The sequence below is a fragment of the Chionomys nivalis genome, chromosome 5, assembly GCF_950005125.1.
Source record: "Chionomys nivalis chromosome 5, mChiNiv1.1, whole genome shotgun sequence".
In the NCBI taxonomy this organism is placed as follows: domain Eukaryota; kingdom Metazoa; phylum Chordata; class Mammalia; order Rodentia; family Cricetidae; genus Chionomys; species Chionomys nivalis.
In genome coordinates this window covers 63,404,128-63,419,798 of record NC_080090.1, presented here as the reverse complement: position 1 = coordinate 63,419,798, position 15,671 = coordinate 63,404,128, and the positions used below count along the sequence as shown (strand labels likewise).

General features: G+C 44.7%; 1 protein-coding gene across 1 annotated transcript in view; it reads left to right on the top strand.

Moving 5' to 3' along the window:
* Sec16b (SEC16 homolog B, endoplasmic reticulum export factor) overlaps window positions 1-15,671 on the top strand; it is a 60,471-nt gene that overhangs the window by 29,455 nt on the left and 15,345 nt on the right. The window contains exons 10-15 of the mRNA XM_057770025.1: window positions 92-322; window positions 3,854-3,951; window positions 6,656-6,737; window positions 11,484-11,601; window positions 13,083-13,194; window positions 14,802-14,907. Coding sequence (XP_057626008.1) covers window positions 92-322; window positions 3,854-3,951; window positions 6,656-6,737; window positions 11,484-11,601; window positions 13,083-13,194; window positions 14,802-14,907 — 747 coding nt within the window. The remainder of the gene's footprint in view (window positions 1-91; window positions 323-3,853; window positions 3,952-6,655; window positions 6,738-11,483; window positions 11,602-13,082; window positions 13,195-14,801; window positions 14,908-15,671) is intronic.

Here is a 15,671-nt window from a genome sequence, read left to right as displayed (position 1 = left end):
TGTCTCAGGAAGAAGGCAGAGTCAGCCTGGGGGAGGGGCAGTTTGGGGACCAATAGGATCGCCCCACAGGATGACTCTCTTTACCATGCAGTCCATGGTGGGGTCTGACATTGCTGAGCTGCTGATGCAAGACTGCAAGAAGCTGGAGAAGTACAAGAGGCAGCCCCCAGTGGCCAACCTCATCAGTCTGACAGACGAGGACTGGCCGGTGCTGAGCTCTGGGACTCGCAACCTGCTCACGGGGGAGATTCCCCCCAGCGTGGAGACGCCAGCGCAGATTGTGGAGAAGTTCACCAGGCTGCTCTACTATGGAAGGAAGAAGGTGAGAACACCTTTCTCCCAGACTTCCTTCGGACAAGCGACCACCACCCCTTGCCCCATCTCCCCCTCCTCCAATGATATGACTAGAACATACTTCTTTTAGAGCACGGGAGACGTTCAGAAAGTTATGGTGAGAAAAATAAAAACACATAGGTGTTTGCTGTTCACACCTGCAGTGTTCATCTGTCCTACTGATGATAGAAGGCAGCATCTGCTCACATTTCATTTATTTACTCCTAGAGTTTCCCATTGAAAATCACTTTAAGTCACATAGACGAGCCAGGCATGGTGGTGCACTCATCCGGCTGAGGTAGGCAAGACTGTGAGTAGGAGACCAGCCTAAACTATAAAGGGAGACCCTGTCTCGAAACAGATAAGCAACCCCAAAGGAACACGTAATTATTTATTTCTTTTTACATGTAATGTTTCATGGTAAAGTACCCTAACGACATTAAATATGTTTGAATAGTACAATTTTAGTATTTTTGTAGTGTTAAGAATTCAACTCAGTGCCTTGTATGTTCTTGACAAGTACTTACAAACAAACAAACAAACAAACAAGCATTCTAGGGTTGGAGAGGTGACTCATGTTTACGGGTCTTCTAAAGGACCTGAATTCAGTTCCCAGTGCCCACGTTGGGCAGCTCACAACAATTTATAGTTCCAATTCCATGAGAATCCAACATCTCTATACTAAGAGGGAACCTGCACTCATGTGAATGTCCCCCTTCCATACCCATAATTTAAACACAGCAACTTAGTTTATGGGGAGATTACTTATGAATGATATCCCTGCCACTGGATCTCAGGCATTCTCATTAACTCTCAATGCTTTCATATAATGGGTGGAGAGGGTTGCTTATTTAATTTTGAGTTGTGGTCATGTTTTATACAAGTCATGAAGTGAATCTGAAATTAGAGCTCTCATGATCCATTTACCTCCCAATAATGGAGCCCAAGCCTTCAGCCCACAGACCTTTGGTGGGGTACACTTCATATTCAAGCTAGGACATCACTGTCATTTTTGTCCACTACGAGAGAACATATGTAAGATGAATTTCTAGCAGCAGAGGTGTTGGGTCAAAGGGCACATGGTTTATAATTTTGATAGCTATTGAAAAATTGCCTCTTAAAATGTATCATTAGCTCCGTGAACAAAAAGTGAAACCATTGCTTTGTATCCTCATCAAAGCCTGCACACTTGTGGTCTATGCCTGTCCTAGAGGTGAAAAAATACAATTCAGTGTATATATTTACACTTCTGCTATTATGAATGAAATTAGCTTTTCCCCTGTGATGATACTTGTCACAGGCTTCCCACCTTTTCCTGTAGAGCATCTTATCAGTGCCTGCTGAATTGCCTGTGCACTTCAGATCTTTAAGATGTTCAGTTCTAAGCTGAAAATCTTTTTTTTAGATGTGTGTCATATTTAGTTAGTTTCCCCCATTTTCAAATTAATTAATAGAAACAAAGTTGAGTTAGTTTTGTGACTTTGACATTTTAAAAGATTTATTTATTTTGATTGTATGTGTGAGTGCCCGCGTGTACATCTGTGCACCATGGGCATGCCTGGTGCCTAGGAAGGCCAGAAGAGGGTGTCAGGTCCCTGGAACTGGAGTTATAGGTGGCTGGGTGCCACTACATGAGTGCTGGGATTTGAACTTGGGTCCTCTGCAAGAGCATCAAGTGCTCTTTACTGCTGTGCCATATTTCCAGCCTCTACTTTGAAATTTTAATATTTTATCTATTGAGTTTTTAAACATGATGTTTTCTTTTATGGGGGCACTTAACATAATAACTTATAAAAACAAGTAGTATCAAATTATAGCCATTTTCTATACATCCATTATCTAGCAGGGAATTGTGCTTTTCTCAGTGATCCATTTATTCTATTAAAACAAAGCAAAACAGAAAACCCATCTGGAGTACTATTTCTTGCCCAGTGAGGCATACAGAGATAAATCAGTCCTGAACTTTTCCTTCAAGAAAGATGAACAATATCTATAATAACAACAATAACAAAGCAGAGATTAAAAATTATTTTTTACCCATCAGGCACTAACTCAATATCTTTTATGTGTGATCTGATTTATCTCCATAGAAACCTGTGTGATAGGGTCTGGTTTTCTTTTGCTGATTTACAGGTTGGGCAGTTAGACTTAGATGTGGGACTTGGATCTGGGTAGCGTGAGCCTGAACATGGGCTTCTGGGTACCTCACCACACTGAGTGATAGACGGAGCAGTGGGGGTGTCTACAGGATGATGAATGAGAGTGGGTATCAAGATACCTTCATTCATATTTGACTCAGGTATTATTTCTGGAATTTAATATTCTTGACAGCCTTGATATAAGTTCTCAAGTTCTTTACTTATAAATTTTATTTTTGGAGTGGACAGAATTTTGAGTCAGCTAATAATTCTCAACCAACCCATTGGTTACTTTTTAAAAAAAATTAAAAAGAATTATGAAATAGTTAAAGTATGCTTTAAAAAAAGGTTGTCCTAATGCCATTTTTTTTCACTTGTTCTGGACCTGAGGCTGAATTCCTTAATTGTGATGATTAAATTTGCCCTCTCTATTCAATAAGATTACATGGAGATATGCTGGGATAATAAAGACACTTGCTGCATGGAAGTAGCATTATCTCTTTAGTGACCTCCTGCCAGAAATCATGCATTTTTTCCTACCAAGGAAGTTATTAATGCCAGCTCAAAACCTCAACTATAAACTGAATCAAAAAGGCACATATGTATGTGTGTTTTAAAGTTTATCGCTTTATCCCTCTTACTCGATGACGCTACCAATGCGTCCTGAGACAGCATCTGAGAGTTAGCAGTCTCTGCATTAGGCTTATGGGCTTGGTCCCATGAGCTTAGGCACAGCAGCCAGTTGGTTAACCCTCCTCCACAATGTCAGACTCAGGATGCGGTGGTCCTCACCATTGTCAGCTTAGAATTTCCAAGGTTCTCCGGGAGTCCTTTTCCTTGCAGCTACCTGATGGGGTGAGGCATACTGGGAGTGAGTGTGGATGACTTTATGGGCCCAGCCTAGAAGTGGTGCTGTTATTCTCATGCCGTGGCTCAGGCTCAGCCTCACGCAGGAGGCAATGAGGTGGGGAATGTCCAGCTTTGTGCCTAGGAAGGAAGACGTCCCCTCTGCCACAGTGTTTAAAAAGGACACTGTTCTTTAATATGGCCACAGCAATACATTTTTGTTACTCATATTTTGAGACTCGGTCTTTGGAGTGAACTCTTTCCCTCGGTTTTGGCAGTTAGGGTTTTGGAAGTGTTTTGTAGCTGATACTAAAGAGATGAGATGCCCGGGACCATGTCCTAATGGAGGATGGCTGGAGGAGAGAGAAGCACCATGCTGAGTGAAAGCCACACCCCCGTTCTCCCTTCTTCATTTTCTAAATTTCCCTGGGATTTTCTATTGCTTGGAGTACAGAACTGCCTATGCATGGAAATTTGTTGTTTTTATTGGATGGAGATGAGCAAGGTACTATCGTTTCTCATTCTTTGCTTTTCAGGAGGCCTTGGAATGGGCTATGAAGAACCACTTGTGGGGCCATGCTCTGTTCCTAGCCAGTAAGATGGACCCAAGGACCTACAACTGGGTCATGAGTGGGTGAGTCTCGCTTGCAAAGACCAGAAGTACAGATCAGCCTCCTTTCTAAAGGTGGTGTGTGTGTGTGTTTGTGTGTGTGTGTGTGTGTGTAGGGGAGAAATAAAAAAAAAAATCATTGAGAAGTTCCATACACAGCTGCCAAGTTCTCTTTACTGAGATGGGTGTAGTACTTTTCATTTCCTGATTCTCTTCCCCTCCCCTCCCCTCCATTCCTTCTCCTCCCCTCTCCTTCTCTCTCTTTCCTTCTCCTCCCCTCCCTTCCTGTTCCCTTCCCCCTCCCGTTCCCTCCCCTTTCCTCCCCTCCTCTCTTCTCTCCTTCTCTCTCCCCTCCTTCCTCCTCTCCTCTCCTCTCCTCTCCTCTCTCTCTCTCTCTCTCTCTCTCTCTCTCTCTCTCTCTCTCTCTCCCTCCCTCTCTCCCTCCCGCCCTCCCTCCCTCCCTCCCTCCCTCCCTCCCTCCCCTCCTCTCTCCTCTCCTCCCCTTTCTTCCTTTCCCCTCTCCTCCTTTTCCCTCTCCTCCCGCTCTTCTCATATTCTCTCTTTCCCCTCTACTCCCCTTCCCTTCTCTCTTCTCTCATCTCCTTTCCTCTCATCTTCTCTCCTCCCCTTCTCCTCTCTCCTTCCCCTCCCCTCCCCCTCTCCTTTCTTTCCATCCTCTCCCCTCCCCTTTCTTTCTCTCCCTCTGCTCCCCTCTCTTCTCCCTGCTCATTTTCCTTGTCCCCAGCCTCCCAAGTACCGAGATTATAAGCATACTATCTTCATATTCAGTTCTCAAGATTCTTCATTTTTAAACATTTATTTATTTATTATGCATGTCTCTCTGCATGTGTGTGTTTGTATGTGTGTGTGTGCATGTGCCACAGACTATGTGTGGAGGCCAGAGAATGATTTGTGGGAGTCAATTCTCTTCTTCCATCATGTAGATCCACGGCATCCAAACTTAGGTCATCAAGCTTGACAGAGAGTAGCTTTGCCTACTAAGCAATTTCACTGGCCCTAGATTTTTATAACTTAGGCAAAGAAGCATTCTTCAAACCTGTTTAAATGGAATGAAACATTTTTGGCAAAATTCCCAAGGGGCCAGAATTTCTAGAATTCTGAATATTCTACACTGTAGTCCTCTGTGGGAGGGACTGCTTTAGACAGTTTCATTAGGAAGGAAAGGTGGGGGATCACTTAAGTGTAGCTGATGGAGCCTGGGGGCAAGGGGATTATGATTTAAGAGAGAGTCCAGGGCTTGGTCTTGCACCGAGGTTGCAGCTTCTGAGGGGCTGGTAGGGTAGGAGCTGGTATGGCATGTATATGAGCCATCGTAGGATAGGCATTAATTGGGCTGGAAATATTGAGAGAAAAGGTGTACTTGGTAAGGAATCACATCTGACAGTGACCCAGGTGCCATGATAGACCTGGGATAACGACCAAGCCAATGTGAGGTAGGGACAGGAGCACAGCACACAGCCTGTGGTAATTGGGGGGACATGTAGCAGTGGGGAGTCAGTGTGGAGGAGGTCTAGGTGGCCATTGTAGGGGAGTTTCTCTTTGAGTCTGTCACACTCCTGTGCATATCATGGGTGGCAGGAGTGAGGGGGAGGCCTCCTGTAGGAACAGGTTTGGGTCAGAGTCTGATAAAGATGGCCTGTGTGTAGTTTACCTTCTAGGGCTGGCTGAGGCTGTGGAGACAACCCTCTGAACCTAGGCTGACTTGGCTGTAAATGTTGTTGGGTAGAGAGTTGGCTGAGGGGGTATACCCTCTGCTTTAAGTTCTGTGTTCCTGTTGGCTGCCACACTGCCTGGTGGTTTGTTCTTCATGATGGTCTCAGTGAGACTCTTTATTACCTTAACTCCATCTTCCCAGGGGCAAGCGATGCCACCCTCTCTTCATTATGGTCCTAGGCTAGAGTGGTGGGCACACTGCTGTCTGGAACGCGGAGTGTGCTGGGCTCCCGTGGCAAGGGCACTATTAAGCAAAAGATGGCGATCTGAGGGCCAATTTTCCCTTTGGGTTTTGGAAACGAACAGCCCACATCCCCGCTTCGAAGCATACATCTCTGCTACAGAGTTTTGCCTTGGGCCATTGATTTTTTGATGGGGCCCAGTGAATTGTGAAAAATATCTCTTACTGAATGTGCTTAAATCTCAAATCAGCTGTAGAGCTTGTTATATCCTTGTTAAGCACATCCCACACTTTGTCATCAGCAGGCTCATTTCTGGTCCCTCTTCTACGCCTCTTTGGTTATTGAAAATGGCTATTTAGTGCTTGTGAGTCAAAGCTCTACAGACCCAGGCTTGAGATGAGCCGGAAAAATAATGCTTAGTGGGATGGGTTTGGTGAGGAGGAACTGAGGGTGACTGGGAAGGAGGGGCCAATGGAGAAGAGCTTCCATGTTCACTGCGGGCTACCCAGATGACCTAGAGATGTGGAAGGCCAACTCACTGATAGAAGGCATTTAGAAGTGCCTACTCAAGAATCAGGGCATTAGGGAAAAAAATCCAAAAAAGTATCCCGGAGAAATGAAGTCTACTTGGGGGAGTGTGATGTGGTGAAGATGTGATTGATCATCTGTAAAAGGCCACAAGGCACAGCAGGGCAGAGAGAAGCCTGCATTCCAAAACGGAAACACCTGTCAAGTGGAATATTCAGGCCTGCATACTGGTGACAGGTTCCCCCTGGGCTTGACTCCCTGCTAACTCTCCTCTCTGCTCACAGCTTCACCAGCACATTGGCACTTAATGACCCCCTGCAGACCCTCTTCCAGCTCATGTCGGGAAGGATTCCACAAGCGGCCACGGTACAGTACTCTCTGTGACAGGCTTCTTTCTATGCCCCAGAGTCTTAAGGGTTGAAAGTGGGCTGTTGAGGCCTACCTGGGAATGTAGCACTACCTTTCCAGATGAGGCATGGAGGATAGTTTATTAATCATCTACAGCGTGCTTGACCCATAGACGATCTGATACATAGCAGCTGGTTTCATTCATGGAGATAGAAGTCATTATCCCTGCTTTTGCAGGCACAGAAACAGAAGTACCGAGGTGTAAAAATGGCTCAGTTATGGAGGTAGCGAGGAATGGGGTCATGACTGGCTCAGGTTTACCTGGTTCCAAAGACCTTACCTTTGCCACAGTGTCTGATTGAGCAAGAGCTGTTGTTTTGCACAGTGATCCTCCAGAACTGGACATGTTGGACTTTGTGCTTTTGGAGTTGAATGTGGCTGAGGAGAAGGTGGAGGTCTGCTTGAGACCGTCTCCACTATAGCAGATTCAATCTTTTTGAGTCAATGTGTTCTTTTCTGATCCAATAACTTTACCAGCATGTATCTTGGCATTGACTATCTGGGTCTGTTTTTTTTTTTTTTTTTTTTTTTTTTTTTTATCTCCCTGGCAATACCGTATACCTATTGTTTAATATAAACACCCATGCCTTAAAATTCAGGAACATCTTCTTGGATTATATCTTTCAATATTTAATTTTGGTTTCATTTCCAGGAATTCCATGTCTATTTCACATGTATAAACTATGTAAATATGTGAGTTATAGAGATATACTTATCTCCTTTCTGAGACCCATGCTGACTTTGAACTTAGTGTGTGACTGAGGATAATCTTGAACTCCTGATCTTTCTGTCACTGTCTCCCCAGTGTCAGGCTTCCAAACATGTGCCACCGTACTCAACTTTTACTTTTTTTTTTTTAAAAACGTTTTTTGCTTTCCCTCCTCCATCCTTCCTTTGCCTTTCCGTCTTCTCTTTTCTTGCCTCTGTCCTCTGTCCTTCACTGTTCCTCCAGTGTCTTTTGCTCTTTTTTGTTCTAACATTTTTGTCTTTGTTTCTTTAACATTTCCCCCATTCCTTGCCTGAGCACTTCCTGTTAGGTACCATCTCTTTCCTGGGCTCCTTTACGTTCTCGCTGCATAGAGGTCTTAGTTCATCGCCTCTGTTCCTGCCCAGTGCTTTGCCGTTCCATCTTCATCACTTTTGGCAGTCATATCTTATATTTGAAGCTTGAGTTTTGGCTAGCAACGGGTTTTCATGAAAATGAATTTAACCTTTTCCTCTCTCTCTCTCTCTCTCTCTCTCTCTCTCTCTCTCTCTCTCTCTCTCTTTCTTTTTTGACATTCTTCTTGCTGTGGATAATTCTAAGAAAAGCACAGCAAAGAGAAATGATGCCTTCTGTCCCCCACCATTAAACCAATGGGCTATTTTGAATATAGGGTAAGCTTCACAATTCAGCTAAATGGAAGCTTCAGCACTGCAATGAAATTGCACCGTGTCAGGAAGCACCCAATGGAGAAAGTGATATAATTAGCCTGTGGTCTATTGGGCCTCAGCGAGGAGGGAGAATTAACTAATTTTTCCTGCTCTTAGATAAGGGAGCTAAGGCTCCACAATGATGTGCCGTTGCTGTATTCCATCTTAGAGTGTGAGAACTTTATAGCCCCTCACATCGAATACAAAGCTACCTTTCTGCTACATGGGTGGCGTCATGGGAGAGGCATGTCTACTGGATGTACTGATGTGGGTTTCATCGCAGGCATAAGCTTGACTTTTCTCATTACTTCTAGGCAAACTTGGCTGCTATTTAATATCACTGTTTTTCTCTTTGTGGAGATTTTGATGGCCAAGCAATTATTGTGACTTTAAAGGAACAAGAATGTCTGAGCCTGGCAGCCACCATGCTTGCATGTCTATCCCATTAAGGAAATTAGTTAATGAATTCTCCCCCACCCAAATCAGTTTTATACTACTCCCCGCTCCTTGCTCCAAACCAGGGAGGAGGATGGCTTCCAAGATTATTTTCTTTTTGTAGAAAGTTTTTCTTTCTTTTTCTGCTACATTCTTGCAGATCCAGCAAGAAGATGCCTGACTTATATGTTTAAGTGAGAGTGTCAATGTCCCTGAGCTAAGCAATTGTTGTGCCCAGGGTGTGGTTCATGGTCTAAGCCATTGTTGTAAATTAAAACTAATATTACTATGACTTCTCATGACCACTGTTATGATATACATGATATACATTTATGCTGTGCTGTTGAAATAGGTAGGGAACAAGTGTCACATGGAATAAACATCATTTATTCCCTCTTATGACTATAAACACAAAATAACTACAAATAGTTCTGCACTCTAAGTGCTAGCAATTACTGTCAATTCTCTTCTCTGTCTATGTAACAGAATTGGTTTAGACTAGTTTGTACATTACCTCTTTCCTCTACTGCATGTGTGTGTGTGTGTGTGTGTAAGTGTACACATGCACCAAGTGTGCAACACTGAGTCTTGGGCTTTATATAACTGTCTATTTTATTGTCACCAAGAGTCCTGTTAGGTAGAAATGATGTTCTCCATTCTAGAGATGAGGAAGACAAAGGTTCAGTGAAATTAAAGACTTGCTCAAGCTCACACTGTGTGAGTCAGGACTTGGGCTGCATCCAGGGACTGTGGAGAATTTATCACATCATGTTGATTCTTCATTGATTCTTTCTCCCCTGAAGTTCTTCTTCGAGGAGGGTGGCCTAGGGTGAGGTTCAATGTATGCAAGTCAATTAGTGTAATAAACTGCACAAATGAGCTTAAAGGCAAAAATCTCAATTGATGCAGAAAAAGCTTTTGGCAAACTCCATCATGCCTTCTTGATAAAAGTTCCAGAGAGTAGGACTAGAGAGAGCATTTCTCAGCACAATAAAAGATACATGCAGGAAACACACAGCCACTGCCATTCTGTATGGAGAGAACATATCCATATTTGCAGATGACATGATATTATACACAGGAGATCCCAACAATTCTAGCAGAAAGCTTCTAGAAATTGCAAGTTCAGCATGTGGCAAGATATAGGATCAACTTGCATGAATCAATAGCTTTTCTGTACACCACCAACAAGCATACAGGGAAAGAGATCATTGACACATTTCCATTCATGACAGCCTCAAAGAAAATAAAATATCTAGGAATAAATCTGATAAAGGAGGTGAAGAAGCTCTAAAACAAAAACTTTAGACCTCTTAAGAAAGTGATAAGGACTTTAAAAATGGGAATACATTCCATGTTCATGGATTAATAGAACTAATATTGTGAAAATGACTAATATATCAAAACTTTTACATATTCAATACTTATCAAAATCTCCACCTCATTTTTTTGTAAAAATAGAAAGCAGATTCATATGGAACCATAAAAACCCTGGATGGCCAAAACAATCTAAGCAAAGGGAACAGTGTTGGAGGGGTTACCACCCTAGATCTTAAGATATATTACAGAGCCACAGCAATAAAAAGAAAATGACAGTGGCCCCCAAAACAGACATGTAGATCAATGGAATGAAATCAAGGACCCAAACATGAGCACCTGTAACCATAGTCAATATTTGGCACAAATGCCAAAAACATACGCTGGAGAGAGAGATAGCATCTTCAACAAATGGTCCTGGGGAGACTGGCTGTCCACATGCAGAAGAGCTAAGTTAGACCAGTGTCTATTACCTTATACAAAAACTAACCCCAAATGGACCAAAGACATAGCAGTTCCACAGGTCCCTGATGGAGTCTGTGGCCACTCCATTGTCACCAGGTGGAGAGGAATTGAATGGATATTGAAAGCTTGCTTGATTTCCTCATTTCTTCAGCAGTAATAGGAAGTACATTTCATAACAACCCTGTGAAAGTTGCCGCGTGTGGAAGGGCCTTGGAAGACCAGGCAGTACCAGCCACTAAGACAGTGAGCGAGCGACTCGGAGTCCAAGACTTCTGTGTCAGCTTAGCATGGCCTTCTCTACTCATGAGACAAGATTTTCCCTTTAATCACTGAAACACTAGAATTTTTTTTTTTTAGGGGTGCAGGGAAGAGTTTGTTTCTAGATATTTGACGTGAAGACAGGGAAAAACTTGAAAATTAGTAAGTTAATATGTCATTCTATTTATTACCCAATAGCCTTATAACTGATATATATGCATATATATATGTGTGTACATATAAATATATGTGTATGTGTGTTTGTCTGTGTTTGTCTTTATGTGTATATGCGATATATGTGTCTGCATGTATGCTTGTGCATGTGTGTGTCTGTGTGCGTTTTTGTATATGTATCTCTGTGTGTATGGGTATGTATGTGTGAATGTGTATGAGTGTGTGTCTCTGTGTGAGTGCATGCCTGTGTGTGTTTGCATATGTGTGTGTGCCTCTGTGTCTGTGAGTCTGTGTTTGTATGCTTATGTGTCTCTCTATGTGTATGTATCTCTGTGAGCTATGTATATGTGATTTTCCATTTTTTAATTTTTATTTGAAGACAGGTTCTCATACTGTGGCCCAGGCAGATCTCAACGTCATGATGACCTCTCAATCTCCTGAGTGCTGGGTTTACCGATGTGTCCTACCAACTTGATCTGTGCCATGCACCAGCCAATTAATACAGAGTGAACCCTTATTTAATAGTAATAACATCACAGAATGTAATGCACATTCTCTGAACTCCAAACCAAGACTAGACCGCAGTCTTCTTTTCCTACATCCCTGGCTATGCTGAGTGACTTTGCAAATCATGTTTTTCAGTGCTGTGGAGACAAGCAGTGGGAAGACTGGCGGCCCCACTTGGCTGTGATCCTGTCAAATCAGGCTGGGGACACCGAGTTGTACCAGCGAGCCATTGTCAGCATGGGGGATACTCTGGGTGAGCAGAAACCAGAATTTCCTCTTTCTAGGCATCTCCAGGCCAGCTTCCAGTGCCAGACATCAGAGTCTCAGACTCCAGAGAGCCGGAGTCTACGGCTCAGGCCTTCTCAGGTTCTGGAGGCTCTGTTTTTCTGGTTAAGAAACTCCAGGGAAGACATAGTTATCATGTAATTTTGTTTCCCAGAATTCCCTTTGCCAGCTTTGTTTGATTTTCATTATGTGTTTCCCTGAATCCCTACTGGGAACTTTGTTTTGTCATTGCTGTATAACTTTTTTGCCACAGGTGAGACTCCTCTACCTAGAGCTAACACAGGGGCATGCTTCTTCCTATTGTCTCACAACCTTTAGTGGCCCAAGGCCATCAGATGGGAAATGTCTAAACTACCTTGGTGATTCTGCCTTTATTTCTGATATCTGTCTGTGAATGTGGCCTTATAAGTACTTGACGATTATAGTTTATTCCAGATTACTACTTTGAAAATTTGGTCTGGGCAGAACGTTTAGAAATCATGGTGTTCTTTGTGGAATGTTGTGAACAATTGCCTGCTAAATTGGAAGCAGCCATATATAAGGTTGTGACAAGTGATGGTTGTCACCCAGCTGCCTGACTAAAAGGGCATCCATATTTCTTGGGCATCAGACTCTGTGTTTGGTACTTTGGCCGCTGTATCAGTCACCTTCTCACTGCTATGGCAGAACAGTCGGAAAAACCTTAAGCAAAGAAGGATTACCTTGGCTCACAGTCCTAGGGAACACAGTCTATTGCAGCCGGAGTGTGCAGTGATTAGAGGCCTGGTATTCACTGTCAGGAAGCAGAGACAGTGATGGGGCTCAGCTTGCTTCCACCTTTCCTCTCTCTAGACCCTAGTCTGGAACATAGCTCCTCCCACACTACCAATAGGCCTTCCCTACCCATTTAAACCTCCCTGGAGACACCCTCAAGGGCACACCCAGGGGGTGGGTCTCCTAAGTTATTCCAATTCTATTCAAGGTGACCATGATGATTAAGTGTCACCACCCACGTAATCCGGTTCGAAGGCAGTGGAGAACATTAAAAAAAAGTCAGGAACAATTTGGTAATTGATGTGATTTTTATTAGTGCAGGAAAAGCCTTTGGCTGTCCGACTTTAGCAGAGGAAGGAGTCACATCCCATGAGGATGTTTTAAATCCGTTTCTGAAGTCCTACTTTTCTTACACATAGGCATCTCCTTTCCCTTCTCAGCCTCAGGAAGGACCCTGACTCTTAGAAAATTCCCAAAGAAAAACACGTCAGGGGAATGTGAGATGGCACTCAATGTGGCTGTGGGAGAGAGCGGGACGGACGTATCTGTGACTTACGCCACGAGAACGCCCCTGGTTTATTCTCGCGAGGTTTCTGCACTCGGACCCCGGAGTTCGCTCTATTTCTCTCTGTTCCACTCAGATGCTGGGCCCCACAGGGCGCGGTTTCTGACCGGGTTCTTGTTCTCTTCCTGCAGCTGGGAAAGGGCTTGTGGAGGCCGCTCACTTTTGCTACCTCACGGCTCATGTGCCCTTTGGCCACTACACGGTGAAGACAGACCACCTTGCCTTGCTGGGCAGTAGCCATAGGTATGTGACTTTTGCAGGGGAAGGGCATGGCAAAGATGTTTTTTTCCTGGATTGTTTTAGCCCTTGCTGGCTTCCCCGGCTTCACTATTCATTTTCTTGTGTAGATTTCAGCTTACTGCCGGCTCCTCCTCAATATCTCCTGCTCATGTCTAGGCAAGGTGACCAGAGGGTGCCACATCACACCACCAGAGGGCCTGAACCGGTGCCTTTGGTGTGTATTGCACCCTGATGGCCACTGGGTGGCAGCCTAGCTCCACAGCCAAGGATAGTATAGACAGAAAAATGAAAAGAGGAAATTTACAAGTAGTCTCTTTTGGGCAGCCCTGGGCCTGTTCTGAGAGCCTACTCTTTGGGCATTCAATGCATTAGTGTGAGCACAATCTCTTTGGAGCCTGTCCCATTGGTTACTTGTTGTATGGGAGCCCCATACATCACGATTTTTATGCTGAGAGAACCTCAGAGCCCCGGAGGAGTGAGCTGACATAGATAAGCTTGTCCTGGGTGGCCCTCACTGTTCTGGATCTTTCTACCCACTTCTCTTGATAGTTAGGATTTCTGAACAGTCATGGTATTTGCTCCTGGAATTCCAGTGGTCAAGAGGTATAGACAGGAGGATTATAGCAAGAGCAGGTCTAGCCTAGGCTAGCCAGCCAGCCAGGGCTACTGACCTGTCTGAACAGAGAACACAAAAATGTTTCTGAGATGTGGCTCCATCAGTGCCTTTGCACGGTTTCCTTTGTTATGGATTTACCTTAAATTGAAAAAAAGGTAAATAAAGGAGGGAAAGCAAGGAACAGAGAGACTGAAAGCCTCGTCAAAGGTGGCATCTGGGGCACCACGAAGTTCAGACAGGCTGCAGGAGACAAACTTGTAGCTGGTGTCCCCAGCCCTCCACCACTGTGGCAATGTACCCACTTCATAGACCCTTCTCTTGAGAGCCTGGGCTCAGACAGCATAGTCTGAGCTTCTCACGTCGGGGCCAAATATGACCATAAAGGTACCTGGGTTAATATGTCTCCTCTTCGTTGTCTATGAATCATGGGGAAGTTTCTGGAAATATGTTAGCTTCTGGAAATATTCCTGGTGGCAGCTGGCAAGCTGTGGGGGGTCTGAGGGGTATTTATCCGTGAGACTCTTGTTGCCCCTCAGTCACAGTCGCCATTGTTTTCGCCCTCACTGGCCAAATCGCCTTCCTGTGCACGACCTGCCATTTCCTTCTGGCTCAGGTGTCCCCCCAGTCTCTGCCAGACCGTCTGTGGGGCTCCTGAACTCCGTGGCTTTCTCTTCTGCACTGGTGCGCTTGGGCTAGTCTGCCTTTTCTGGGGTGTGCCAGGCCCTAGGGGTGACGGCTAGCTTTCAGGATGTCAAAGTGGGAGAACTGCAGTGTCCCACCTTCTGCTAAGGAAGGCGCAGGACCTCCTTCCCATGGGCAGGTTCTTTTACAACAGCTAGCACAGCGCTCATTTCACCTGTTTCCCCAAACCCAAGAGGATGGAGGGCAAGGAGGAAGTGCATCCACCTTGGGTCCCCAGTCTCATTCCTCTCTTGGAGCTGCTTGTGAGCAGCACCCCCATCTTACCTCTGTTATTGTTATTCCCTGGTTCTAGTCAAGAGTTTTTGAAGTTTGCAACAACCGAGGCTATCCAGAGGACAGAAATCTTTGAGTACTGCCAGATGCTGGGCCGCCCCAAATCCTTCATCCCTTCTTTCCAGGTAACTGAACCCGGAGGGGACCGTCAGCTTAGTTGTGGGCAGCCAGGTTTTCAGCTTTGCTGTGTGGCATCTGGTACCTCCTGCCAGCTCATTTTTCCTCAGTGTGGGAAGACCTAGGATTCCCCCCCATGTTCATGGAAGGTCAAATTTTACAAAAAAAAAAAAAAAAAAAAAAAAGGAAAACCCTTCGGTGGCCTCTGCCGGAGGTTCTTGCCTCACTCCTGACACATGGAAATCCTGCTGCCTTGGGTTCTTCTTGTACAGCAGGTCCTCTCCTCTCTTCAGCTCTCGTTGTCATCCTGTGCAACTGGCTGATTGGCTTCTCCCCCTTTCCCACCAGGCCTCTTTCCTTGGGAGCCCCCCTCCTGCTCTGACCTGGGTCAACTATCTCCTCCCTCTCAGGGCTTAAGCTGAGCAAGTGGCAAGCACACTGCCAAGTTCTGTTCTCTCATCTCAGCCTGCATTTGACGTTTCCTTGCTTCCTTTTGTCCATAGTGACTGATGCTGAGATTGCTTCTGTGCCTAGTCTGATCTCCCATGAGTTTGAGACCTGGCACCTAGTAGCCTTTTCTCATCTCTCTTACTTGTGTGGAGTGTAAGCTTTCCTCGAGCCTGTACTATAAACTGGCCTAAAACCGAGGTAGTTTGTTTCTGTGCTTACGACAGGACTATTCCAGGCACAGCCCCGGCTCCAAGGCTCTCAGCTCACATTTACTTGACGCTACTCTTTGTTTTCTTTCCTTTTTATGAGTAGATACCTTTCT